Source organism: Gobius niger (genome assembly GCF_951799975.1).
Source record: "Gobius niger genome assembly, chromosome: 22".
Taxonomy (NCBI): domain Eukaryota; kingdom Metazoa; phylum Chordata; class Actinopteri; order Gobiiformes; family Gobiidae; genus Gobius; species Gobius niger.
This window is the reverse complement of record NC_136873.1, coordinates 19,129,175-19,156,670: the sequence shown is the minus strand read 5'-3', so window position 1 is coordinate 19,156,670 and position 27,496 is coordinate 19,129,175. Positions and strand designations below refer to the sequence as shown.

General features: G+C 46.2%; 2 protein-coding genes across 2 annotated transcripts in view; both read right to left on the bottom strand.

Moving 5' to 3' along the window:
* Nucleotides 1–4,360: 4,360 nt before the first annotated feature.
* Nucleotides 4,361–21,662, bottom strand: LOC306981253 (uncharacterized protein; the record flags this gene model as incomplete). Its single annotated transcript, XM_079580813.1, has 21 exons — nucleotides 4,361–4,749; nucleotides 6,426–6,462; nucleotides 6,555–6,587; nucleotides 7,133–7,195; nucleotides 7,283–7,345; nucleotides 7,705–7,740; nucleotides 8,235–8,285; nucleotides 8,361–8,423; nucleotides 12,812–12,874; nucleotides 12,968–13,030; nucleotides 13,830–13,892; nucleotides 13,993–14,028; nucleotides 14,108–14,161; nucleotides 15,813–15,878; nucleotides 16,157–16,219; nucleotides 16,438–16,491; nucleotides 18,121–18,165; nucleotides 18,242–18,268; nucleotides 19,203–19,274; nucleotides 19,403–19,456; nucleotides 21,564–21,662. The coding sequence occupies 21 exons, from the start codon at nucleotides 21,660–21,662 to the stop codon at nucleotides 4,361–4,363; spliced, it is 1,494 nt and encodes a 497-aa protein (XP_079436939.1).
* A 1,882-nt stretch (nucleotides 21,663–23,544) lies between these two features.
* The window catches only part of LOC306981252 (collagen alpha-6(VI) chain-like), a gene marked incomplete at both ends in the record, with an annotated part of 28,828 nt that continues 24,876 nt past the window's right edge, over nucleotides 23,545–27,496 (bottom strand). Inside the window, 3 exons of the mRNA XM_079580812.1 lie at nucleotides 23,545–23,837; nucleotides 24,615–24,984; nucleotides 27,287–27,495. Of these exons, the coding sequence (XP_079436938.1) occupies nucleotides 23,545–23,837; nucleotides 24,615–24,984; nucleotides 27,287–27,495 (872 nt within the window). The remainder of the gene's footprint in view (nucleotides 23,838–24,614; nucleotides 24,985–27,286; nucleotide 27,496) is intronic.

The following is a 27,496-nucleotide window of genomic DNA, read 5'->3' as shown; positions in this document are numbered from 1 at the left end:
TGCTTCTTGTGAGTTAGTTGGTGAGGTGTCATAGATTATATTGAATAGTCTCCTAAGATTAGAAAAAGAATGTCTATTTTGAATAAAACCTGTTTGGTCTGGACTAATGATAGTAGGTAAATGAGACTCAAGACGTGTAGCAAGAACCTTGGATAACAGTTTAAAATCTACATTTAAAAGGCTTATGGGGCGGTAGGATGAGCAATTAAGGGGGTCCTTTCCCTACTAGAAATTGTGGCCTGGTTAAGCGTTTGTTGTTGGACATGTATAATGAATCACTTATTTCTGGAGTTTTACCTCAAAGGAGCAATCCGAAAGCTGAATGTTTTATAAAACTCTGACAGAATTGAGTTCAGCGAGAGCAATTGGTTTGCCTAAATTAGTAGCAGTTTGCTGAGTGAGCGTGGGAATAGTTAAACCTGAGAAAAAAGTTCCAAAATCGTCACTTGTAGGAGTGCATTCAGATGTGTATAGTAAGTTGTAAAATGTTTTAAAGGTCAAATTAATTTCCGAAGGATCAGTTGTTACACTCTGAGTTGTTTGGATTTGAGTTATTTGGCGAGAGGCGTGTGCCAGCAATTTACCAGCCTTATCCCCATGTTCAAAAAACCAAGCTCCTGATTGAAGCATAAGTTCAGTAGTACGGTAAGTCATAATTGTGGCAAATTCTGATTGTAATGAAACACGATCCTTATAGAAATTCGGAGAAGGTGAGAGTGAATATACACTGTGTTATGGCTCAAAATGGAGAACCCAAAAAATAGACACAAGAAATCAAAAAATGCAGCTGGTTTATTAAAGTCTTGTCTGGAGTCTTCGGAGCGGAGCAAGTAGTAAACTAAAAAAACAAGAAACAAAGGTAAGTATCTCAAACAGGTAAGTATTCAGAAAATCTTAAAGTAGCCGATCAAAAATCACCATCTCACAGGACGGAACAATCTGGTCCTGCTGGAGAGCATGGTCTTTGAATCAGCTTGATTGCAGATCTGTTGCAGGTGCTATCCATAGAACTCCGCCCATGCACACTCAGAGGGAGGTGTGACACACTGCTCACAAAAACTTAGGGCACACTCAAAAAACACAATGTAACTCCAAGTCAGTCAAATTTCTGGGATATCAGACTGTCCAGTTAGGAAGCCACGCTTATTGTGAATCAATTTCACTTAATTAAATTGGTGGAAATGAGAGGCAATTAGCAAGATCACTCCAAAAGAGGAATGGTTTTGCAGGTGGTGACCACAGACCATTTCCCTGTCTTCATCCTTTGTACCGTATTTTTGGAACACTTTTGCATTTGTCCAGTGTTCTCACCACTAGAGGTATCATGAGGAGCATCTACAACCCACAGAAGTCGCTCAGGGGGTGATGGTCATCCAAAATGGCACGTCCATTCGTGCTGTGGCAAGAAGGTTTGCTGTGTCTCCCAGCGCAGTGTCCAGAGCATGGAGGAGATACCAGGAGACAGGCCAGTACACCAGGAGACCTGGGGGAAGCCGACCGAGGTCAACAACCCAGCAGCAGGACCGCTATCTGCTCATTTGTGCACGGAGAAACAGGAGAAGCACCGCCCGAGCCCTACAAAATGACCTCCAGAGGGCCACAAATGTGCATGTTGGTCCTCAAACGTTCAGAAACCGACTCCATGAGGGTGGTATGAGGGCCCGACGTCCACAAGTTGGGCTGGTGCTTACTGCCCAACACCGTGCAGCCCGATTGGCATTTGCCCGAGAACACAGCGATTGGCAGATCGGCCAATGGTGCCCTGTGCTCTTCACGGATGAGAGCAGGTTCACCCTGAGCACATGTGACAGACGTGACAGAGTCTGGAGACGCCCTGGAGAACGTTCTGCTGCTGCAACATCATCCAGCATGACCGGTTTGGTGGTGGGTCAGTGATGGTCTGGGGAGGCATTTCATTGGAGGGCCGCACAGCCCTCCATGTGCTAGCCAGAGGTTCCCTGACTGGCATTGGGTACCGGGATGAGATCCTCAGACCTATTGTAAGACCATATGCTGGTGCTGTGGCCCTGGGTTCCTTCTGATGCCTGATAATGCCAGGCCACATGTGCAAGAGTGTGTCAGCAGTTCCTGCATGATGAAGGTATTGATGTTATGGACTGGCCTGCCCGTTCCCCAGACTTAAATCCAATAGAGCACATCTGGGACATCATGTCTCGGTCCATCCATCAACGCCACGTCGCACCACAGACTGTCCAAGAGCTGACTGATGCTCTAATCCAGGTCTGGGAGGAGATCCCTCAGGAGGACATCCGTGGTCTCATCAGGAGCATGCCCAGGCGTTGTAGGGAGTGCATTCAGGCACGTGGAGGCCACACACACGACTGAGGATGATACAGACTCGTTTGGAGGAATTTCTACAGAATTTGGATCAACCAGTGACCATAGACAATAGTGGGAACTGGGCTTTAAAATAAAGCAAGACAAATTACACTGTAATAACACTGTCTTTACAGTGTAATTAAAATATAGTCGGGCTTTCATTAAAAGCAGGACAATAGTGGGTAAATACACTTTAAGAACGATAACTAAATACAATTCAGTCAATGCTTTTCAAACTGTTCTATTCAATATCATTATCATCATTAACCCACCCAAGAATAAAAAATATAAATAAATGGTGATAGTGACAACAATAACAACAGAATAAGATTTGTTCTCACTTAGAAACCCCTGAAGCTGATTTTGTAGATGGTGATCCCATGTTGTGGTGCATTAAAAGACGAGATTTTATGAGCCCGTTGTGAGGGGGCCTCTCAACAGATTTATAGCGCGCCTAGTTCTCTTTTTGTAATTTTGAGCACTAGAAATTTGTTTCTGTGGGCATTAGCGCACTTGATGCGTGGGTTACGGGTTTCCCCGCGGTCCCGCAGGCAGTCCGCGGAATGGGTCGGGTCATAAAATTCTCCTTGGATCGCGGGTCGGGTTGGTGCGGGTAAAAAAATCCCCGTACGCGCGTCCAGCCACGACTCATTCTGTCATCTGTACAGCAGGTTATTGACGTGTCGGATGTGGCGGATTGCCATAAAAAAAGCAGCGTTTTGCTGCTTGTGATCCAGACAACACTTTTGTGGAGCTCAACGTCTACTATTTTCCACGGCATGTGCGTCGGTGTGCGAGTTATCTCTACGTCGGGTTTCGGTTGAGATCGCCGAGTTCTATGGGCCTATAATGGTACATAGAGGTGGAGTTGTTTTGTTTTTGAGGACATTTTTGGTCATACATATACCCAGTGATTGGTGTAGATCAGGGGTCACCAACGTGGTGCCCGCGGGCACCCAGGGGCCCTTTGGGGCATGTCCAGTAGCCCTTGGGACTTTTTCTAAAGTGTAAAACACTTCATTTTCTTGAATCTAATTCTTAAAATTACAGTTATTTCGGTTCTTGTGACTCAGTATGAGTTTAAAATAAAGCTATTTTAATATAATATGGGGTCAATATCCTATAAGTGAACAGTGTACGTTTAAGTCTTTAGGATTTGTTTTTAACTGGTAGCCCTCGAACAACTTAATGCTCTTAAAGTAGCCATCAGCTGAAATAAGGTTGGTGACCCCTGGTGTAGATAATGTCCATTATAGACATCACTATGGCCCAACAAACACATAACATGACATGACAGTGGGGAGCTTTAGGGGGTATGGCGTATCTAAATGAGATGTAAATGAGCCCTATTGTTCTCAACAGCAGAGAGAGGTGAGAACTGCCCAAAACTTCAGAGGGGTTTTTCTGCCCTTTCGGCTTTCTGGAGCTGTTAAATTCAAATCGCCGCTACGTCTCCAAATATGATCAGATTTCCATGAGTTACACATTGTTGGAAAGCTTAGAGACTACACTTTCAAATCTGTGAAAAGCTCAAAATGCCCAAAACCGACATGTGTCCCTGACTCCTGTGACTGGTCACTCATAGACTGAGACTGAGACTAGTCTGGTGACCCTGTCGTAGAAAAGCTACTGCTTGAGGCGGGACTAATGTGGGACAACCGAAGCGCAGAGCAGCCAATGAGAACATAGCGGATGTGACGACAGAAACAGCGACAAGAAAGTTGTCGTCATTGGGACATTAACAATGGTGCTCCTGCCACACGGAGTTCAGTAAATGACTTCATGTAGTGCTTCGGTATGCTTGTATTCTTAAGTTTTTCTAACATAAACGACAGAAGTGGTTGCTTGTGCCTTTGTTTTGTAGTTTTTCAACACAACAACGTGACGCCCGTTCAGGGAGCTGCTCTGATTGGTCGGTAGGCTCCATATTGCTGCGTCACTTCCTTTGAAAGTGCGCAATGGAGTGTTGCCAGACCCTCTTCTGTAAAGAAGCGGAGTCTGGTTGGCGAGTCTAGGTCACTCATGCCCCGCCCTCTCGTACCTCACGCCCCACTCGTCCATCCCTCATGCCCCGCTCTCCCGTAACCACATGCCCCGCCCTCTCGTACCTCATGGTGCTGCCCAGGTGCCTCTGGCTGGACGTGCTCTCCAGTGAGATGTTCCTGACGGCGTCCAGGAGCTGGGCCTTGCGCTTGTAGTCGTTGAAGCGGATCAGGTACTTGGTGCGGTCGCTGTAGCTGACCACTGAGACCCGGGCGCCGCGGGGACAGTTGGAGTCGGTGATGGACAGCGAGGACAGCAGGGACAGCGCTGCCGACCGCTGCCTCTCAAACGCCACGGGAGTCACGTCCTCCGACATGTCCAACGCCAGCACCAGCTCTGTGGGCACCGCCGGGCACTCCACAGGGTCTGTGGTGAGAGGAGAACTGGGTCAGATGTGCGTCTGTACTGGGCAGTTTGGCTTTAATAAAGTGTGGGTCAGATGTGCGTCTGTACTGGGCAGTTCTGCTTTAGTAAAGTGTGGGTCAGATGTGCGTCTGTACTGGGCAGTTCTGCTTTAATAAAGTGTGGGTCAGATGTGCGTCTGTACTGGGCAGTTCTGCTTTAGTAAAGTGTGGGTCAGATGTGCGTCTGTACTGGGCAGTTTGGCTTTAATAAAGTGTGGGTCAGATGTGCGTCTGTACTGGGCAGTTCTGCTTTAGTAAAGTGTGGGTCAGATGTGCGTCTGTACTGGGCAGTTCTGCTTTAGTAAAGTGTGGGTCAGATGTGCGTCTGTACTGGGCAGTTCTGCTTTAGTAAAGTGTGGGACAGATGTGCGTCTGTACTGGGCAGTTCCGCTTTAGTAAAGTGTGGGTCAGATGTGCGTCTGTACTGGGCAGTTCGGCTTTAATAAAGTGTGGGTCAGATGTGCGTGTGTACTGGGCAGTTCTGCTTTAGTAAAGTGTGGGTCAGATGTGCGTCTGTACTGGGCAGTTCTGCTTTAGTAAAGTGTGGGACAGATGTGCGCCTGTACTGGGCAGTTCTGCTTTAGTAAAGTGTGGGTCAGATGTGCTTCTGTACTGGGCAGTTCTGCTTTAGTAAAGCGTGGGTCAGATGTGCGTCTGTACTGGGCAGTTCCGCTTTAGTAAAGTGTGGGTCAGATGTGCTTCTGTACTGGGCAGTTCTGCTTTAGTAAAGCGTGGGTCAGATGTGCGTCTGTACTGGGCAGTTCCGCTTTAGTGAAGTGTGGGTCAGATGTGCGTCTGTACTGGGCAGTTCCGCTTTAGTGAAGTGTGGGTCAGATGTGCGTCTGTACTGGGTAGTTCTGCTTTAGTAAAGCGTGGGTCAGATGTGCGTCTGTACTGGGCAGTTCCGCTTTAGTAAAGTGTGGGTCAGATGTGCGTCTGTCCCGGGCAGTTCCGCTTTAGTAAAGTGTGGGTCAGATATGCGTCTGTACTGGGCAGTTCCGCTTTAGTAAAGTGTGGGTCAGATGTGCGTCTGTCCCGGGCAGTTCTGCTTTAGTAAAGTGTGGGTCAGATGTGCGTCTGTCCCGGGCAGTTCCGCTTTAGTAAAGTGTGGGTCAGATATGCGTCTGTACTGGGCAGTTCCGCTTTAGTGAAGTGTGGGTCAGATGTGCGTCTGTACTGGGCAGTTCCGCTTTAGTAAAGTGTGGGTCAGATATGCGTCTGTACTGGGCAGTTCCGCTTTAGTGAAGTGTGGGTCAGATGTGCGTCTGTACTGGGCAGTTCTGCTTTATTAAAGTGTGGGTCAGATGTGCGTCTGTCCCGGGCAGTTCTTCAGTGAGTGACATGTGGGAGGTTCAGTCGAGACGTACCGAGGGAACAGGCTGTAAACACAAGAACAAAACCCAAATGGAGGTCAGTGCTAAGAGAAATATCTTCAACATCTCAAACATAGAGCCGTGCATGGATCGTGTCTAGCAAATATAAAAAGTTTGGAAGATACAAAATGTGGAAAACACAGAAATAATTTAAATGCAGAAAAAGTGTAAGATTTGGGGAAAAATAGGGACAAACTGAGGGAAATTGGGATAATGGGGCAACAAATAGGGAAATCTCCATCGTCCGTCCGCGGCTCAGACTCACCGCAGTTGTTGCGGATGTAGCGCACCAGCTCACACTCCTGCACAGAGGCACAGTCATAATTAGAGATCGCTAGAATAATAAAGTGTTAGAATAATAAAGTCATTAGCACGGTCTATGGGAGAGACTCACGTTCATACGCTCTCCGGCTGCACCTGGAGGACCCTGAACACATCACAAAAAGGGGGCATTAGAGAGGGCGGGAAAATCTGACTCACACACACAAACAAACAGAGCACCCCTGCACAGTCGTCTGGACTAGGTTGTTTGGAGGACACTTCACTTTGATGGTAAATGCTTTTCCTCCTTTATCAGGCCCAAAGCGTTTTACATCAAGAAACAAACTCACCCTCGCGCTCTCATTCACACTCCGGTGTACGCAGACACTGGAGGCAAGGTGGGTGAATCCGCTCTACCACCTGCACCACTGTGAATCTTCAGAAGCTTCTTCTCGCTCCTGGCAATCAGTGTCAGACTAATGTTTATATACAGTGCCTCTCAAAAGTACTATGGTTGTAAATATGACAAAATGTGCAAGAGTTCAAAGGTGTATTAGTACTTTCAAGAGGCACTGCACACTCCCCTTCCTGAGGGGTGGAGTCAGAGCTGATATAGCCCCGCCCCCTCCACTGTCTGACCGCACAAGTGAGAGGAAGCTTCTGAAGGTCAGTCCAGTCTGTGGAAAACCCCTAGACGACAGAGAGCCTCACCTTGTGTCCAGTGTATCCCGGTTCTCCAGGAACTCCAGGTCTGCCCTGAGAACCCGCGTTTCCCTGTGGACCGAGAGAGACCAGAGTGAGACTGGGTCTAAATCGGATATCAACCAGGTCTAAACCAGGTCTGACCCGGGTGTGACTCACCCCTCGGCCGTGGTTTCCTCTGCGTCCCGGGAGCCCCTTTGGCCCCTTCAGACCACCCTCTCCCTAAACGACACAAACACCTTTCATCAGGATTCAACTCAAACAAACAAACACCAGCAAAATAAACGATAAATCCGTCGCCGTCACAAAAACTACTTGAGTAAAGTCCAGGTCATCAGACTCTACTGTACATTTACTCTGGGCTCCTCCTCCGCTTGGCCCTGGGCTCCTCCTTCGTGCGGCCCCTGGGCTCCTGGAGTTTAATCAATGAAATTGAAACAGTTGCTCTGTTTATTCTTCCTCAGAATCCGCCATTAGACCGGCCCCGTGTTCTCTACCAAATATTTATTTAACAACACTCTCCAACCACCTCTTTTCTCACAGAAAAAGTAAAACGTGGAAGACTTTGATCCTGAACTCACCATGAGGCCGGGGTGTCCGGGGAAGCCCTGGTCGCCCTGAGACAGAGACACGAGTGTTACTTTGAACATGTGCAGGATGTACTGCAGTACAGACTCCAGTACAGACTGTAGGACTGTACTGCCCTACAGACAGAGTACTGAGGACAGAGGCTCCAGTATCTACTGTAGTACATCCTGTAGTACTGAGGACAGACATACTGCAGTACAGGCTGAGGACAAAGGCTATAGTACATCCTGTAGTACTGAAGACAAACATACAGCAGTACAGGCTGAGGACAAAGGCTATAGTACATCCTGTAGTACTGAGGACAGACATACTGTAGTACAGGCTGAGGACAAAGGCTGTAGTACATCCTGTAGTACTGAGGACAGACATACTGTAGTACAGGCTGAGAACAAAGGCTGTAGTACACCCTGTAGTACTGAGGACAGACATACTGCAGTACAGGCTGAGAACAAAGGCTGTAGTACACCCTGTAGTACTGAGGACAGACATACTGCCGTACAGGCTGAGGACAAAAGCCTTGTACCTTCTTGCCCTTGGGTCCCGGGGTCCCGTACCCATTTCGTCCGTCCTGACCCTGTAACAGACACAGACTCCGAAGGCGTTGTAGTTATGTGTAAATTAAAGACTCTGACCCTTATGGGGGACTCACCGGCTGCCCTTGTGGGCCCTGACCTCCAGGGACGCCCTGCACTCCTGGCTCTCCGGGCTGACCCTGCACACAGAGGGTCAGAGACAGTGAGGAGAGCTTCTCATAACAGGATTATCCTGTAAACCTCCAGCAGAGACGGCAGAAGCTGTCTCTGCTAGAAATAAAATCAACATTTAAGACACTTTTGTAAATAATAAAATCTAACAGAATGAGTTTATCTGAAGCCGTTTTAGATCCTAAACTTTGGATGTCACTGCTTTGAAACATCATTAGGACAAGATGCAATATGGAGCAGTTTTTAACTATGAAAGCGAACCGTGATTGACCAAAAGCACCACAAATTCCAATGAGGCCTCCTCCAGTGGGGTCATCCAAGTTCTTCTACGTTTTTTTTTTTTTTTTTACCCCAAATTGTATAAAAGTCAACATGGGGTCCTCGGCCGGGTCCAGGAGGGGACCCAAGATTTCTATATGGGTTCTCCTCTTGTAATACTTGCATTTGGACTCACAATGGCGCCAGACTATAAGTGATTTGTCTCATGTATGTGCCTTGTTACTATTGCTACTTAGCAATTTCCTTTTGAGTTTTGAATAACTATGTAGGAACAGGAAAATGATGATGTTATCAATATGTTTTTGAACTAGGGGGTGGGGTTAAATAAGTTTAACTTCTCACTCCTTTTTGGACATGTGCATTTGTATTTGGCTTTTCAAGGGAACTGACAAGTTTGCTTTGTCTTTTTGATTTGTAACAGCCTTTACGTTTAAAATTTTGTAAAGGTGTTGTGTTGCTCACATGTTCAAAATAAAATAACGAACGAACTCTAAAGGGCTCCATTCTTTCCCTTTAGGGGACCTTCTTTCCATATGGTGCCATATTAATATTGTTTTGATATTTGGGGAGTGGTTTCTGTGGGTCATTTCAAGGCCACCCGAAAAAACCTACTTTTTCAACATAGAAAGTCTCCCAAATGTAATCAGGAGGCCGGAATGACCTCTTTGGTTTGACTTTAAAGAGAAGCCAAGGTCACACGCACCCACGACGGGACACGCCCATAAACTGAACCCTCGGTAACTTTTAAATTATCAAAACAAAAGCACATGATAAATTTCATAAAGGACACCTTTCCCAAAAAGCGTGAGCAGTCTCTGACCCGTTTTAACCCCTTGGACTTTGGGCTTTGACTGTTTCCCTTAGATCAGTCACCCGTCACACACTTCTGATGAACATATGGGGCCAGATCTTGTGGCGGCGCACGGGGCGGCGCAGGCTCTTGGCGAACTATTTTCCGAGTGGCGGCGCTATATGTGCCATTCACCTCCGCCACCTGTGAGGGGGCGTCACAAGAGGAGGCACTGATGGAAACACGGCTGACATTCACTTCCTCGTTTACATTGCGCTGTCTTGCGTTCTTTCTTAAGCCTTAGGCTCTCACAGGTCAAACTAAAAACTTTATTTACCCCATCGTGAGCTAAACCATGTTCACGTCTCCAGAGAAAAAGAGCTACAGCGTCCGCTGTGGCGCGGATCGGCCGCGCTCGGCGTGAACGCGAAGCAAAACAAAAGCACATGTTCACCCCCCACTCCCACACAACCACTCTCCAGGACGCGGAGTCGATCTGGTTGGAGGAAAATGTCTGTGTCTCCACCCATGTAAATGCGCTAAGCCTGGAGTGGCAAGATCACAAAGTGCGCTCCGACTGAGCGCAAAATGTCACGCTATCGTCTCCGTTTTGATGCACAAGATCGGGCCCATGGTATTTTCAACCCTGTAGTTTAAGCCAATTTTGAAAGATCAAGAAAAATACACTACTATGAACAGTTAGTGGAGGATGGGTAAACTGTGAGGATCTTTGAACCATGGCAAGTGTGTCGATTGACTTTTTTTTTTTTACATAGCAGAGTCTTATCAATCTGTTTGGGGCATGTTACTAGTCAGTTTTGACGGGAAAAGGGCCCATTATCTGTGGGATACTTTATTTGCTTTTTAAGATTGTGAGGAAATTTGGGGTATGGAGTGTCCCTCACTTTTCAAGTGGCAATTATGGGTTTGGATTGGTCCAGTCAAAGTTTATATCAGTTACTTCCATAAAGGCGGCCGTTCATTATAACAACATGTCCCTGATGGAAGTAAGTGTCAAACAGGACTTCCAGAAGGGCTCTTTTCTAAACCCTTAAGTTCCATTAGTCACTTTTTTTTTTATTGTAGATGAATATGTTTTTCAAACTTGTCTCCACATAATGATGTTAATCTACTTCAGTTCTGCACAAAACATTTGGCCTGAATTTGAATTTTAAAACACCCTTGGGTATGTCAAAGATGAGTAACAACTTTGACTTTGATTTGAGTTTTAATGTTTTCTCCCTAATGTCACATTAGTCATTGACCTCCATTATAAACTCACTTTTCCATCGCTCTGCGTCTCACTTTTAAAATCATGCATTCAACATTATCTGTGTTTCTTCTGATCAGAGGAGGAAACATTTGTGATTTTTATTGTTCAAACTGAAATTCGAGCATTTACCCTGAAAATGCATTTCCAGTGTATTTCTATAGGAAGAACATAATATCACAGTGAGACTTTTTCTGTGGAGCTATGAGGCTCATGGGTGATATGCTTATGTGGGGCTTTGGGGGAGGTCTGTGGGGAGGTGCTGGGGGTATGTGAGCTGGGGGTGGTTTTCCATGTTGAGGGGAGTCGTCAGGTGTAAACAAGTTTACAAATATTAAAGTCATATTACAGTTTACAAATTGACTGGGGGATGTGTGTGTGTCTATTATAGAGGGCTGCTGATTACAAACACCCCCCAGACCCCCCAAACACACTTGCACTTGGCCCCAGACCAGTAATTCCCTCACATTCCCACACCCCGCCCCAGGCCAGTCTATCCCTCACACACCTACTCCTCGCCCCAGGCTAGTATATCCCCAACACAAGGTTCAAGGTTCAAGGTTCAACTTTATTAGTGTCCCGAAGGAAATTATTATGCAGCAGGAGTCCACACATAATAAAGCAAAAACAACAATTAAAACACAGTGAGACAACAGTTGTGCTTGGGACAAAGATCACACAGTCACAGCATCATCAGTCACACAATAAGAATAAGATCAAGTAAAGGCTAATTTGCAGCAGCTTCACTGAGCAACATATGATCGTTTACCTTCGCGACAGCCTCTGGAATAAAAGAGGCCCTGGCCCGACGAGTTCGAGTACAGGGCATTCTTAGCCTGCGTCCGGAGGGGAGTAAGTTAAACTCCTTAAAAAGCGGATGGTCCGGACACTCCATTATCTGTTGGGCTTTACGTACAACCCTTTGGCTGTAAAGTTCATGCAGCTGAGTCTGCTGTGCACCAATGATTTTCCCTGCTACTCTGACCAACTTCAAACAATTTTTGTTGGTCACAGAAAGAGCCCCAAACCAAGAAACAAAACAAAATGTTAAAACTGACTCAATAAAAGAATGATAAAAGATCGTCATGAGGACATTACAAACTCTAAATGAATTCATTTTTCTTAAGAAGAGTCTTTGCTGCACCTTTCTGCAGATGGCATCAGTGTTAGACTCAAAGCGCAAGTCCTTGTCAATAATAGTCCCGAGGTACTTGTATTCGGAGACTACTTCAACCGGTTTTCCCTGGATCACAGTGTTGGTGCCACTAGGGGGCGCCTTGCGGAAATCTATCAACATGTCCTTGGTCTTTGACACATTGATAGACAAATGAAACTGTTCACACCAATCAATAAAATCATCAGCGATAGGTCCATGGGCGCTCTCGCTGTTTGTTAAAAGACTCACAATGACTGTCATCTGCAAATTTCAGAAGATGCCTGTTCCCATACACACTTCTGCAGTCATTGGTGTATAAAATAAAAAGCAAAGACGATAAGACGCAGCCTTGAGGAGATCCAGTGGAGGAGAGCATTTTGGAGGACACAACCCCATTCACTCTTACACACTGTGATCTGAGTGACAAGAAGTTCACAATCCAGCCAACAAGATTAAAATCCAAATTAAAAAGAGAAATCAGCTTCTCTGCCAGTAGGTAGGGCTGGATTGTATTGAAGGCTGAGGAGAAGTCTATGAACAGCAGTCGAGCGTGGCTTTTGGGGGCTTCCATATGCTGCACTAAAAGATTTAACAAAGTCAGTGTGGCATCCTCCACTCCTCTGTTTGCCCTGTAAGCAAACTGCATTGGGTCCAACTTATCCTGCACCTGATTTAAGACCTGCTGCTTAACTAATTTTTCCAGGGCCTTCATTACCAGTGAGGTAAGTGCCACAGGTCTATAGTCATTCAGGACCCTTGGACGGCTACATTTGGCAACAGGAACAATAGTGGCGTGTTTCCAAACTTTAGGCACTGTCTGGAGAGAGAGGGACAGGGTAAAGATCCTCTGAAAAATGCCACTGAGCTGGCCAGCACAGGACCAACACAGCATGACAGTTACCTTCTGTCCATTGGCGCCTCGTCTCCCGCTCAGACCTGGACCTCCGGCTTCCCCTAGTCCTCCCTGAAACACGAGATTATGTCACTTATTCACAGTATAATAAAAATAAAAATGTGAGAAGAAGAAGCAGGAGAAGTAGAAGGATGGAGGTCTCACCTGAGCTCCAGGTAAACCGGGGGGTCCCTGGGGGCCCTTTTCGCCCTGCTCGCCTCGGGGCCCCTGCACACACACACAGATAGTTACTGTGACAAGAGCAGACACTTCTACGAGTTCTAGTCTGTGACTCTGTTTCTGATTTAGACCAACGCATGGGCGGGGGGGCTTTTATCGTAAACAGCCTATTGTTTCCTATTGTGGTAACTACGGTAACAGGACAGTTCTTGTTTTATGTGGATAGGTCCAGCTGCTACAGGGACATTAACCATAAAGCAAGTCCTGAGTCAGCTGTATCTCTCTCAGCACTGATGAACTAAGGTCACATAACTGTCTCATAAAGGCGTCCAAAAGCAGAGTAGGTATTCAGAAAACTTTTGTGAATAAAGATAAAGGAGAACATTTAGATGATTCTTTACAAAACTGCTACGACTCATTCATGCGACGCATTCCAGCTCCACGAGCCCTCTCTTCCCACTAACGTGCACATCCAACGTGCTTCTTCAACTCGTCACTGGGACCAACCCAACCAGGCCATGTTTCCCTGTGCCTGCTTGCCCATCTTGCTGTGTCCCCTCCCATTCCCTCCCCCACCACCCTATGCATTCCACATGTTTACACCCATTTCTCCTGCTCAAGCATTCGCCTTTGGTTTACTTTACTATGGATGTTCATTCCATTTTGGCTCCTTCATTTATGCTATGCAAACTCATGTATCTCTGCTCCTACTAGTTCATGTGAGCTCACCTCCTGCTAGTCCATGCTATCTCAACTCCTGTTAGCTGATATTATCTCAGCTCCTGCTAGCTCATGTTATTCACCTCTTAGTGGTCCTTGCTAGTGAAAGAATAGACGTGAGTGTTACCTGAGGTCCGGAGGCTCCAGGCGTACCCCGGGGTCCGGCATCTCCCGGCGCTCCGGCCGCGCCCTGTGACACGAACACAACCAATCAGCTGCAGTGTATGAATGTGATGTCACTGCTGCAGTGCATGAATGTGATGTCAGTGTCTTGTGTTGCTTGGTATGACCTTTATTCCGGGAGGTCCTCGTCTTCCGTCCGCGCCCTGAAACACAAACATCAGTCACTTCAGCCCAAACCCCCGCAGCAACGCCTTCTGTCCACAGGGGGCAGTACTCACTCACCGGGTTCCCCACCGTCCCGCTCGCCCCCGGGCGGCCGTCAGCTCCGGGACTGCCCTGCACGGAGAACGCTGGGATTAAACGCCATCACAGAGAACACTGGGATTAAACGGCATCCCAGAGAACGCTGGGATTAAACTCGATCACAGAGAACGCTGGGATTAAACGCCGTCACAGAGAACGCTCAGATTAAACGCCGTGACAGAGAACGCTGGGATTAAACACCGTCACAGAGAACGCTGAGATTAAACACCATCACAGAGAACGCTGGGATTAAACGCCGTCACAGAGAACGCTGGGATTAAACGCCGTCACAGAGAACGCTGGGATTAAACGCCGTCACAGAGAACGCTGGGATTAAACGCCATCACAGAGAACGCTGGGATTAAACGCCATCACAGAGAACGCTGGGATTAAACGCCATGCCAGAGAATGCTGGGATTAAACGCACAAAATACACTGCTCACAAATAAACTGCTTCAAACTAATATAATATAATATAATAGCTCATAAATACATAATTAATATGCTTTTACTTGGTCTCAACATTAGCTCAGTTCTCCAGAGCAGGTAGTTCTCTCCCTTTTCCTGCCAAAATATAGTCGACCTATTGTCCGTCTCCACAGCGAGCTGCCAGGTCCTATATAACAGTCCATTGTTGTGCACTCGGTCTCTCCCTGCTCCAAAGTGCTCATTCATTTCAACCCACTGCAGCTGCTGCCTTCCCATTTTTCCAATAAACCCGGGTCCAAATCAGTAAATATGTTTGATGTCTCTGACCGACAGGAGCGCGAGGCCAACGATAATCCACATACTCCACACATCCATCGCACACAAGGCTGTGAGAGTCCAGTCAAAGCTGACGACCTCCTCCATGGCCTCACTTTGTAGAAGAAACCTGATCAAGTGTGCAGAGAGACCAGTCATCAATACCACAGTGAAGGAGTTCAGGAAGACAGAGACAGCAAGCAGGGGATAGAGACGAAACATTCATCCTGGGTTAGTGTCGGGTACTCACTATAATCCTGGGTTAGTGTCGGGTACTCACTATAATCCTGGGTTAGTGTCGGGTACTCACTATAATCCTGGGTTAGTCGTGTACTCACTAGGTTAGTCGGGTACTCGCTATAATCCTGGGTTAGTCGTGTACTCGTTACAATCCTGGGTTAGTGTCGGGTACTCGCTCTAATCCTGTGTTAGTGTCGGGTACTCGCTATAATCCTGTGTTAGTGTGTAGGACTCACTATAATCCTCTGTTAGGTACTCACTATAATCCTCTGTTAGGTACTCACTATGATCCTCTGTTAGGTACTCACTATGATCCTCTGTTAGGTACTCACTATGATCCTCTGTTAGGTACTCACTATGATCCTCTGTTAGGTACTCACTATGATCCTCTGTTAGGTACTCACTATGATCCTCTGTTAGGTACTCACTATGATCCTGTGTTAGGTACTCACTATGATCCTGCGTGAGTCCAAACGTTTCCAAAATGTTCCTAAATGTTCAACTTTTTGTCTTGTTTTAAAAAAAAAAAAGAGACAATTCAAACATTTATGTCAAAAAAGGTTAAAAAAAAAAAAAAAAAAGAATAATTTCAAAATTTACAAAACTTTTCCAAAAAAATTCAGAACGTTCCAAAAAATGTAAACATTTCTTTACAATAATTGTACAACTTTTCAAAAAAAAAAATAAAACTGGTACTCACGGGTGCTCCTGGATTCCCGTAGTCTCCTTTAGGTCCTGGGCTGGTGTTGTCAGTTCCTGATTCTCCCTGGAACAGAGCAGGAGGTCACAGGAGGTCACAGGAGGTCACAGAAGGTCACAGAAGGTCACCGTGGCTGTAATCTTAATCTCAGTTACTGCATGTGTACAGAATATAATCCTTGTTGTTTTGTTCTTTGTACTGTTGTGAAATGACAATCTTGATTGTACTGATTAGGGGGGTGGGCGCTCTTTCCTACGGCCCACTCCTCTTGAGCAGAATGTTTTACTGCTCGAATAAACACATTTACTAAACTAAAAGAGTTGTCGTTAAAGGGCCGTACTTACCGGGTCACCGCGCAGTCCCCTCTGACCCCTCGGCCCCGGCCCTCCTCTCAGTCCCGGGATGCCCTGCAGGCGTTCACACAAACTTTATTATTATTCCTGAAATAGCTCATAACTCAAATGAGCCATTTCAGCCAATATGATTGAGTGGAAGATGCCTGAGCTCCCTCTAGGGACCGGCCGCCACTGGTAGTAGTAGTAGTAGTAATAGCAGTAGAGGTAGTAGCAATAGCAGTAGTTGTAGTAGTAATAGCAGTAGCAAAAGCAAGAGCAGTAGTACTTACAGGGTTTCCGGGGCGACCTGGAGCTCCTTTGTGCCCGTCTTTTCCCACCAGGCCCTGACACCATAAAGTACATGGATTAAGTATATGCAAGTACATATAAGCATTAGGGCTGGGACAATACGCGTTTGTCCGATACTTCTGCAATACAGTAATTATGATAAGTATTATGTTTGCCTTAAAATGTATAAAAAGACACGTCTGAAATCTATCAACAAAATGCCATTTCACATTTGTTTTTTGCCTTTAAAAGATTAAGTTGTGTTTTTTACTTGAGAGCAATAATAATAATCAAATAATAATTGAAATAATGGTGTTTTCTGGTTGTGACACAGGTCAAATAAATCTGTCAGAACTACTGACCCCCCACACCAACACCCTTAGGCCACCCAGGACAAGGCTGAGCACAATGGGGGACAGGTATTTTCAGTCTGCGGCTCCTCCGCTGTGGAGTGCCCTGCCCAAACACCTGAGGGCGCCACAGACCGTGGTGACACTCAAGAGGCACCTGAAGACATGACTTAGAAAGGCCTTTTCTCTGGGTCCTTAAAATGTGTTTATGATTTTATGCTTTGTTTTAAACTCTGGAGCACTTTGGGATTTTGTGTAAAAAAAATAAAAAATTAGAAACTATAGCGGTAGAAATAATCCCCATGTTAAGAATGTGTCTCATACTGGTGTAAATGAAAAATCACGTGCAGGAAGTAACAAACGGGAACCCGGGCCGAGGGGAACGCTGCGGAGGAGCTGATCCGAGCGTAACTTTGACACAGATTTAGCCACTTTTCAAACCTCCAGTGACTATTTGTAGAAACAGGGAAAGCAACGAATGTTGTGTGACCCTCCAGGGTTTTACTAAAGTCTCCATCGCGTCTTCAAAGCACGTCCAGCTGCTCCGTGTGCAGGTCAGTCCCACACCTCAAAATAACTCCTCCCATCAGCGCGAGCGTCTCGTCTTCTCTCGGGTCAGTCTCATGATCGATCACAAACGCTCCGTCTAAACTCACCTTTTACACAAGATAACAAATAATCCGGTCCACGGTAAAAACGAAACAGAACCTGCAGTGACATTGATGTCAAAGCTCCGCTAACAGCAACGAAACACTTCTTGTTGTCCCGACAAAATAAAAGGCGTCGATGTTCCAGCCGCTGGGAGAGGGTTTGAAATGTTAATAAATGAACCTAATATTTTAGGGGCAAATAGACACAAATCTCGTTTTTCTTCGTTTTCCTGGTCGTCCGTTTTGCTCAAATAGAAATAAAGGCCTGTCTCTAATTGTGGCCTGGTTCCAATAAAGGCCTGGTCCTAGATGCCCTTGAGTAAATAAAGGCCCTGGCCTATATTAGAGCATTTACGGTATTATCATTATTATTATTATTATTATTATTATAATTATTATTACTAAATTACTAAATGTGTGAAGCCCTTTCTGTAATAAAATCAGGCACACATTTGAAGCATCACTGGGTTGAGAGTTTTTAAAATCACAGTTGAAGACACATCTTTTCATGTGTAGCCACAGACTCAACAGCTGTTTTTATACACATTTGTGTTTTTATTTATTGATGTCAAATGTGATTCTTGTTTTTATACTGGTAAGTGCCCGGGGCACCTTCTGGCTGTTGTAAGGTGCTACACAATAGCATTTGATTTGATTACTTGAAATATAATCTCTGGTGTGCTACCTGTTCTCCATCGACCCCATCCAGCCCGTCCTCTCCATCCTCGCCCTGAAACATCACAGTTTTTTCTTTAAGTTCACCTTTTTCTTAAAGATGATATTTTCTGTAACTGACAGCGACTCACCTGGTCTCCTCTCTGGCCGTGGGTTCCCTGCAGACACAGCGTTAATCACAGGATGTCACTGCCAGATCTACGTCATTAAGCTACGTCTGCATCATAAACTAGGCCACAGGTTTCTCCAGGCAGAAGCAAGACAATATACTGCTTTTTAGTGCTTCAATACTATATTATAATGCTCCAAATGTATTATAAACAATGCAAATAATTGAATATCTTCGGATTTGCAAACATTTCATTGATCAGAGAAACGGGAATTAGACAAAACAGGAAACTTTAGAGCACAAAAATTGGGTCAATTTCAGCCAAAACTGCAGCCGAGCATGTTTTAGGCCATTATTTTGTTAAGCGATGTCATCATTTTCCAGTAGATTTCGATTTAATGCCAATGCACATTTCATTGATATTGACATTGACATTCTCATCAAGCTAGCTATCGTGCTTGTCTGTTAGTCAGGTGCTGTTAGCTGTATGCAGACTATTGCTGCGTTCTACTGCGTTGATCTCGGAGGTCAGAATTTCCGAGCTCCGATGTCTCAATTAAAGGTTTAAAGGAAAAACTGCCATAGCTGTGTGTTTGAGAAAACATTTGAAGTGCCTTAGTAGTTTACTACATGGTCAAACCCTGCATAGACTAGAGGGCCATTTTTAGGACATCAACATCCTGCCTCTACTGCAACAAGGTAATCTCCTAATAAACTCAAATCTACAACATGAAGATGATCACTCAATACACTTCAAAAAAGAAATAGCAGCCTATATATCCAAACTGTACAATCTGGAACATTGTTGATGATTGTATCTGGAACTATGTTTAGTAGACGTGGCACAGACCACAGTGCCAGTGTTCATAATTTCAAATGCTTTCCTGTATGAAGACTTGGAGAAAACATTTCATCCGGGTTGGATTTTCCGACTTCCAACAAAAGTGGAACACAGCATAAGTCCCTCAGTTCTGCCTGGTTACCTTCTGTCCTCTGAGTCCGGGACAGCCATCGTCTCCCGGAAGTCCGCGGAGTCCAGGAAAACCACGTTTTCCCTGAACACACCCGGAAGTAACAGTTAGATCATGGAAATATCAAAAAGTAACAGTAATTTATAGTTGTCCAAATAAATATTCATATTGTTACATTAATATTAATGTGATAAATGTAGAGTGTAACTCACGACGATGCCCTCCTCTCCAGGGAATCCTGGGTAGCCTTTCTGCCCACGTGTGCCCTGAAACACAACACAGTCTTACACCCCTGATCAAATACTGCAGTAGCGTAGTCATGTGGTATCTTAGCTGTAGTAGTGCAGTATTTTAGCTGTAGTCATGTAGTATATTAGCTGTAGTCCTGTAGTATCTTAGCAGTAGTCATGTAGTATATTAGCTGTGGTCCTGCACTGTTCTAGCTGGAGTCCTGTAGTGTCTTAGCTGTAGCCCTGTAGTACCTTACCTGTAGTCCTGTAGTACCTTACCTGTAGTTCTGTAGTATCTTAACGGTAGTCCTGTAGTATCTTAGCTGTAGTCCTGTAGTATCTTAACGGTAGTCCTGTAGTGTCTTACCTGTAGTCCTGTAGTATCTTACCTGTAGTCCTGTAGTACCTTAACGGTAGTCCTGTAGTATCTTAGCTGTAGTCATGTAGTATCTTAGCTGTAGTCATGTAGTATCTTAGCTGTAGTCATGTAGTATCTTAACGGTAGTCCTGTAGTGTCTTACCTGTAGTCCTGTAGCATCTTAGCTGTAGTCCTGTAGTATCTTAGCTGTAGTCCTGTAGTATCTTAACGGTAGTGCTGTAGCATCTTAACTGTAGTCATGTAGTATCTTAGCTGTAGTCATGTAGTATCTTAACGGTAGTCCTGTAGCCTCTTAACTGTAGTCCTGTAGCATCTTAACGGTAGTGCTGTAGCATCTTAACGGTAGTCATGTAGTATCTTAGCTGTAGTCATGTAGTATCTTAGCTGTAGTCATGTAGTATCTTAGCTGTAGTCCTGTAGCATCTTAACTGTAGTCCTGTAGCATCTTAACTGTAGTCCTGTAGTATCATAACGGTAGCTGTAGTCATGTAGTATCTTAACGGTAGTCCTGTAGTATCTTAGGGCGCACTCACACTTGTCCATCCGAACCGCGCCCAAGCGCTGGAAGCCCCTTCTGCGCGGTTCGTTTGTGCAGTGTGAGTGCAATCAATCCGTGCCCGAGTCGGACTCGGTTCCGGACTTTGGCCCGCTTAGAGGAGGTGGGCCAGAGCGCGGCTCGGTTGCTCGTGTTTGCGCACACGCACTGATACAAGCGGCGGTTGTATGGGCGGGTGCATTTGTCACGTAAAACAGTGAGAAAAGGCTGTATTTATCAAACAGAGCAGCGGCTGCCTCGCTCTAGTCTCCCCGCCCCCCTACCGCTTCTCTCCCGGGCGGCTCCCCGGACCCCCGGCCACATACCGCTCGTCTCCCCGACTGCCCTGGCCGCTTCACGCACGTCTCGGGCTGACTTTACGGGAGCGGCTGCGCTTCTCCCGCCCTGTGTCCGAGCTTCTCTGCTGCTGCACCTGGTTTGGCCGCAGGCTTTAGTCGGACAGATAAAACCTGCGGGTGCTTTTATCGCTTGTGACTTCGGTGCGTGTTCGTGTTAAGTGCTTTGTCGCAATGTAGCGTATACGAAGTATAGTCTATACTTCCAGGAGTTCACCAACACAAAGCTGTTTAACCAGTGGCCGAGGCAGCAATGAATGACATAAACTAATCGTCATATCTTCTGTTCTCGTCGCCTTTTTTGAAGGCTGTATATGACTCCAAAGAAAGGCTCAGAGCGGCAGGTGCTGCTCCACCCCCCGCCTCCGCTGAGCGGGACAGAGGGACACGCACTTCTCTATTTCTCTGCTTTATTAAAATCAACTATTATATTCACCATAGCCCTTTTTGTTAAACTGTAGTAAAATGCAAAGAAAAGTAGAGTGAAGAGATTTGACAGGGGGTCAAAGTAGACATTATTTCACGCAGCTGTTTAAGGTTTTTTTTTTCTTCCGCAATATGTTGCGCTGCTGCTGCTCACGTGCACTTGTAAACAACTCCTCGTGTTCAGCCACGGCTCGGTTCGTTTGTGTAAGTGTGAGCGCAGGCCGTTCGGGGCATCCAGGCCTTTCCTCAAACGAGCTGGAGTGTGGCACGGTTCGGATGTCAAGTGTGAGTGCGCCCTTAGCTGTAGTCATGTAGTATCTTAACTGTAGTCCTGTAGCATCTTAACTGTAGTCCTATAGTAGTGCAGTACTCACATCGGTCCCTCGTTTTCCCAGGTCGCCCCTGACACCCGCTGGTCCAGAGCATTTACAGGTGACGCCACAGCACTCTCTGGTGGACACCGTGTCCTGCCACAGGGGTCAGAACAGGGCTCAGAACAGGGGTCAGAACAGGGGTCAGAACAGGGGTCAGAACAGGGGTGGGCATAAGGGGCCACATAAGAAGCCAGAATAGAGTCAGAGGGTCGCACCAACAACAACTCCAACTTATTCCGCTCAACTTTATCCTTTTGTACATTTCACTAATCTAGCTAAATACTAAACCACATGTAAACCACGAGTCAGAACTAAGACCAACTCAGGACCAACTCAGACCAACTTGGCCTGGGTGGGGTGATGTGGTGAGTGTTTCAGGTGAAGCCAATGGAGGTGTTGTAGAACGGGGTGATGTGGTGAGTGTTTCAGGTGAAGCAAATGGAGGTGTTGTAGAACGGGGTGATGTGGTGAGTGTTTCAGGTGAAGCCAGCGGAGGTGTTGTAGAACGGGGTGATGTGGGGAGTGTTTCAGGTGAAGCCAGCGGAGGTGTTGTAGGACGGGGTAATGTGGTGAGTGTTTCAGGTGAAGCTAATGGAGGTGTTGTAGGATGGGGTGATATGGTGAGTGTTTCAGGTGAAGCTAATGGAGGTGTTGTAGGATGGGGTGATATGGTGAGTGTTTCAGGTGAAGCTAATGGAGGTGTTGTAGGATGGGGTGATATGGTGAGTGTTTCAGGTGAAGCCAGTGGAGGTGTTTTAGGATGGGGTGATGTGGTGAGTGTTTCAGGTGAAGCTAATGGAGGTGTTTTATGATGGGGTGATATGGTGAGTGTTTCAGGTGAAGCTAATGGAGGTGTTGTAGGATGGGGTGATGTGGTGAGTGTTTCAGGTGAAGCCAGTGGAGGTGTTGTAGGACGAGGTGATGTTTTTCAGGTGGGGTTGGTGTGATGATTTGTGCTGCTGAGCTTTAGAGCAGCTGCAGTTTCTGTAAGGATTTGTTGGGGAGGCGGGTCAGAAGTAAGTTTCAGTAATCAATCTGGGAGGTGATGAGGTTTTGGACGATGATGTGGACTGGAAAGAGTCGAAGATGACATTATGCAGAGTGAAATTGTCCGACTCACGATCTGTTTGAGGATGTTGCTGCCAACGCTGCGCATCCCGATGTTCAGAGGAACGCTGTATAGGGAGCCACGACCGAACTCCAACATCTGCAGCTGCTCCACATCCTGAGCGCCCTCTAGCGCCACCACCAGGAGAGCACTGACACCTGCAGGATAATACAGTCACGACAGCGCCACCACCAGGACAGCACTGACACCTGCAGGATAATACAGTCACGGCAGCACCACCATCAAGAGAGCACTGACACCTGCAGGATAATACAGTCACGACAGCGCCACCACCAGGAGAGCACTGACACCTGCAGGATAATACAGTCATGGCAGCGCCACCACCAGGACAGCACTGACACCTGCAGGATAATACAGTCACGGCAGCGCCACCACCAGGAGAGCACTGACACTTGCAGGATTATATAGTCACGACAGCGCCACCATCAAGAGAGCATTGACACCTACAGGATAATACAGTCACGACAGCGCCACCACCAGGAGAGCACTGACACCTGCAGGATAATAGAGTCACGACAGCGCCACCACCAGGAGAGCACTGACACCTGCAGGATAATACAGTCACGACAGCGCCACCACAAGGAGAGCGGCAACACCTGTAGTCGGGGAGAAGTCAGGTTCAGACCAGATTTATTTCAGGTTTAGGGTCAGATCGAAAAAGAAAGAAAATTAATATGTGCTGTCAAGTTAGAGTGTGGTAGGTTTAGATTAGAGAGTTGTAAAGTATTGTAGGGGGTTGTAGGGAGTTGTAGGATTATTGTAGAATTTTGTAGGGGGTGTACCTGACTGTAGCAGCCGCTCCGACTGCGCCATCATCACGGGCAGCTCTTCGTCCAGTCCATTGGAAAACACGAGCAGCACTTTGACACCGGCCCTGGACTTGGAGCTGCTGAACATGTCCCTGAAGGAGTTCATGAGGGCGGAGTTAAAGAGTGGGTGTGTCCGCCACGAGGGCGAGGAGCTTGTTGACCGTGCCCTCGTTGTACGGCTCGAAGTTTCTGTCAATGAGCATGGCGCCGCTCTGGGACAGCACGCGGAACGCCAGGTTGGTCCTCACGGCACCAAACGTGCAGCACAGTTTAGGGACGGTCGAGACGTAGTGCACAAGCACCGGGAGGAAGGAGCGCAGTTTGGTCTGACCAGCGAGGAGCGGGCCACCGGGAACGAAAGCGCCGCCATTAGAGATGTCCAGGCCCACCGCGATGTCGATGCTGCAGTCTGTGACAGAGGGAGGGGGGGAGGGAGAAAGAGAAAAGAGGAGAAAAAGGAGAGAGTAGAGAGAGTGAGAGAGGAGAAAGAGAGGAGAGTGAAAGAGAGGAAAAAGAGGAGAGGAGAAAAAAGAGAGAGAGAGAGGAGAGTGAGAGAGGAGAAAGAGAAGAGAGAGGAGAAAAGGGAGAGAGGAGAAAGAGAAGAAAGAGGAGAAAAAGGAGAGAGAGGAGAGTGAGAGAGAGGAGAAAGAGAAGAGAGGAGAAAAGGGAGAGAGGAGAAAGAGAAGAGAGGAGAAAAAGGAGAGAGAGAGTAGAGAGAGTAGAGAGTGCGAGAGAGGAGAGTGAGGAGAGTGAGAGAGAGGAGAAAGAGAAGAGAGAGAGTAGAGAGAGTGAGAGAGAGGAGAGAGAGGAGAGAGAGGAGAAAGAGAAGAGAGGAGAAAAAGGAGAGAGAGAGGAGAGTGAGAGAGGATAAAGAGAAGAGAGGAGAAAAGGGAGAGAAGAGAAAGAGAAGAGAGAGGAGAAAGAGAAGAGAGAGGAGAAAGAGGAGAAAAAGGAGAGAGAGAGTAGAGAGTGAGAGAGAGGAGAGACCACTTTCAAAAAACTTTGTGAGAACAATGCAGAAAAAAAGGAAAGAAACCTGATTAAAACCGCAAATTGTTGGTTTTAATCAACAAATTGTTGGTTTTAAGCAACAATTTGTTGATTGAAACAAATCAACTAATTGTAACACACACAAGACACAGTGTTACAGTGTTGTTTGACGTTTTTAGATGGATTGCAACATCACCTGACTGCTCTTTGGGAGGCTTGCTATTGCATATCTTGTCCACCACCTTCTGCCTGATAGTCTCCAGACTCCCGAAGTCAGCGACAGTAAAGAGTCGCTCGCTCTCGGCGATCTGCAACAGCTCCACCACTTTGACTCTGCCGATGCCGAGGATGAAGATCTCCACGCCAAGCTTCTTCAGCTGCTGCGCTGCGTCCGCCACCGCATCATGGCTTTCGCCGTCTGTGATCAGCACCAGATTCTGGGAGACCAGCTGATCACGCCGCGAGCCCCGCTCTGGTTTGAAGTGCTCTTTCACAGCGTACAGGGCGCGGCCAATGTTTGTTTGCCTGCCGCTCTGCTGACTCATGGCCTGGATATGCTCCACCACCTGTCAATCACACAGCGGTCTCAGGGGTGAAGACAGACAGAGGGCTCTACGCTCCCACAAGCATTATTCTCATTCAAGTGTTTCAGTGTTTTACAATTTTCATAGATTGATAATAAATGACGCTTGGATCTGAAATGTGGTGTAATGCAAGTAATATTAACTTATTTTATTTTCTAAAGTTTGCTGATCTCCTGGCTTCACTTTGACCAATGAGACAAGCTTCCTGTAAACCGGCTTGTCAGGACCAATTCCTCATTTCCAAAATACACAATAGGTCACTTTGCTAATGCCACCCAAAATTCCATCCACAGAGCGGCGCTGTGATCAAAAAAGAGACACCGTTCGTGGCCTAGCGCACTTCCTGTTGCTGTTATACTGCATTCAGACTGAAGGCGATGGAGACTTTTCTGTTCTGTTTTATTGCTGGGTTGCAGGTTCTAGAATGTGATGATGTCATCGGGCCCAGCGGGGGGCAGGAGACAGTTTTTCCTATTAACAGTATTACACATTCACAAGTCGTAGCTCAAAAGAAAATGTATGAAGTACAAAAATGATCATTAATATCATTCACTGGGTCCATGATCTCTCTGTACAGGACCAAAAATGTCCTCAAAAACAAAATAATTTTTCCTCCATACAATAGTATTGGTCTTTAGAAAACTGTGATGTCACCTGCAACCCAGCAATTGCCTTAATGGTTTGTGCAGCCCTGTGAGGCGACTCCTGTTGTGATATTGGGCTAAACAAAACCACTGATTGATTTTCCGCGTCAGGGGCGAGTGAGTTTAAATGTGTTCTGAAGCGTATGAAGGAGCTCTTGACTGAAAAATAATTGCTGTTTTAGTTCTACCTAGTCCCTCTTTGTTACTTCCTTGTCCTATGGATCTTCAACTATAGCTATACACACGATCTACGCAAAGATCTCCCTAGTATTTAAGCACATATCCAGCCCATATGTCCAAATAAAGGACGATTATTTGTGCCAGTGGACAATGGTTATTCCAGGTTAGCCCCGTTAGCTTGTTACAATCGCCTACAGCTCATTGTTGATGAAAAGTCTGCAATAAACCACAAATCCATCAAGCCCGGCTCAGTGTGTGATCATCTCAAAGGCTGCTTTATATAGTTACTTCTTTATTTCCTTTTTTTTGTGCATAATACTTTTCACTGGGTCTATGCGCTGCTAAGGAGCTAGTTAGCTCCGGGCGAGAGGTTAGCAGCTCGGCTACAGACTTGTTTTTTGACATGGCTGATGTTCTCACGTTGAAAACAGACTCGATAAAGTTGAATTGGGCAGAGAGATAATCAGAGGCTGTCGGTGCTTTTTACTATAGTCTCCCAGGGACAGCTCACAGACCCCAGGGGCAACGCTTAGCTATCCCACTGCCCTACAGCGGGGCAGTGGGAGTCTGCATCATAAAATATCAGCTACAGAATTGTATTCCTCTCTTAGCAAAAGATGAAGCAAGCAGAGCGAACGAAAACGCTCCTTCAGAACCGGAAGTTGCGAAGATTACAGTTACCCATAATGCACCGCAAAACTGACTGCCCATCGAATGAAATTTTGGGAGAGCAGAACGCCCGAATTGTGACAGGCAGGAAGTTGGGACATGTCTGGGACAGGTGTAAATGATCCAGAACTGTAGAAATCAGTCTTAAAGCATCATAGTTTATCATGGGTCATGCTGTAAGGCCATACCATCTTACTAATGCAGCTAGTGCTAACGCAGATGCTAATGTGGCTAATGCTAACACGGCTAGTGCTAATGCGGATAATGCTAACACGGCAGCGAACGTGGCTAGTGCTATGTGATAAATGCTAACGCGGCTGCGATTGCTAACGTCAACAGGAGGGTCTGAAACAACGAGTTTCATCTCTTTGGCAACAAGTGGAGACAACTGCTCGATTAAACTTAAAGCACTGAGAAAACTGTTTTTATTAAGTATTAGTATTAGTATTAGTATTAGTATTAGTATTATTGTAGTAGTATTATTAGTATTATTATTGTAGTAGTATTATTAGTATTATTATTGTAGTAGTATTATTGTAGTAGTATTATTGTAGTATTATTATTATTGTAGTATTATTATTGTAGTATTATTATTGTAGTATTATTATTGTAGTATTATTATTATTATTATTATATTATTATTATTATTATATTAGTAGTAGTGGTAGTAGTGGTAGTAGTGGTAGTAGTGGTGGTAGTAGTAGTAGTAGTTCCTCATTGGACAGGTCATTGAGGTAGAACTGGTGCTATTGTAGTAGTAGTAGTAGCAGCAGCAGTAGTAGCAGTAGTACCTTCTCCTCGTCGGGCAGGTCATTGAGGTAGAACTCATGGTCAAAGTTGGTGCTGAACTGTGCGAGGCCGACCCTCACGGTGTCGGAGCTGATGTTGAAGCTGCGGACCAGCCCTGTGGTGAAGTTCTTCATGATCTCGTAGTCGCTTTTCTTGATCGACCCAGACTGGTCCAAGAGGAACACCAGGTCGGCCTTCTCCTTCTCACACAC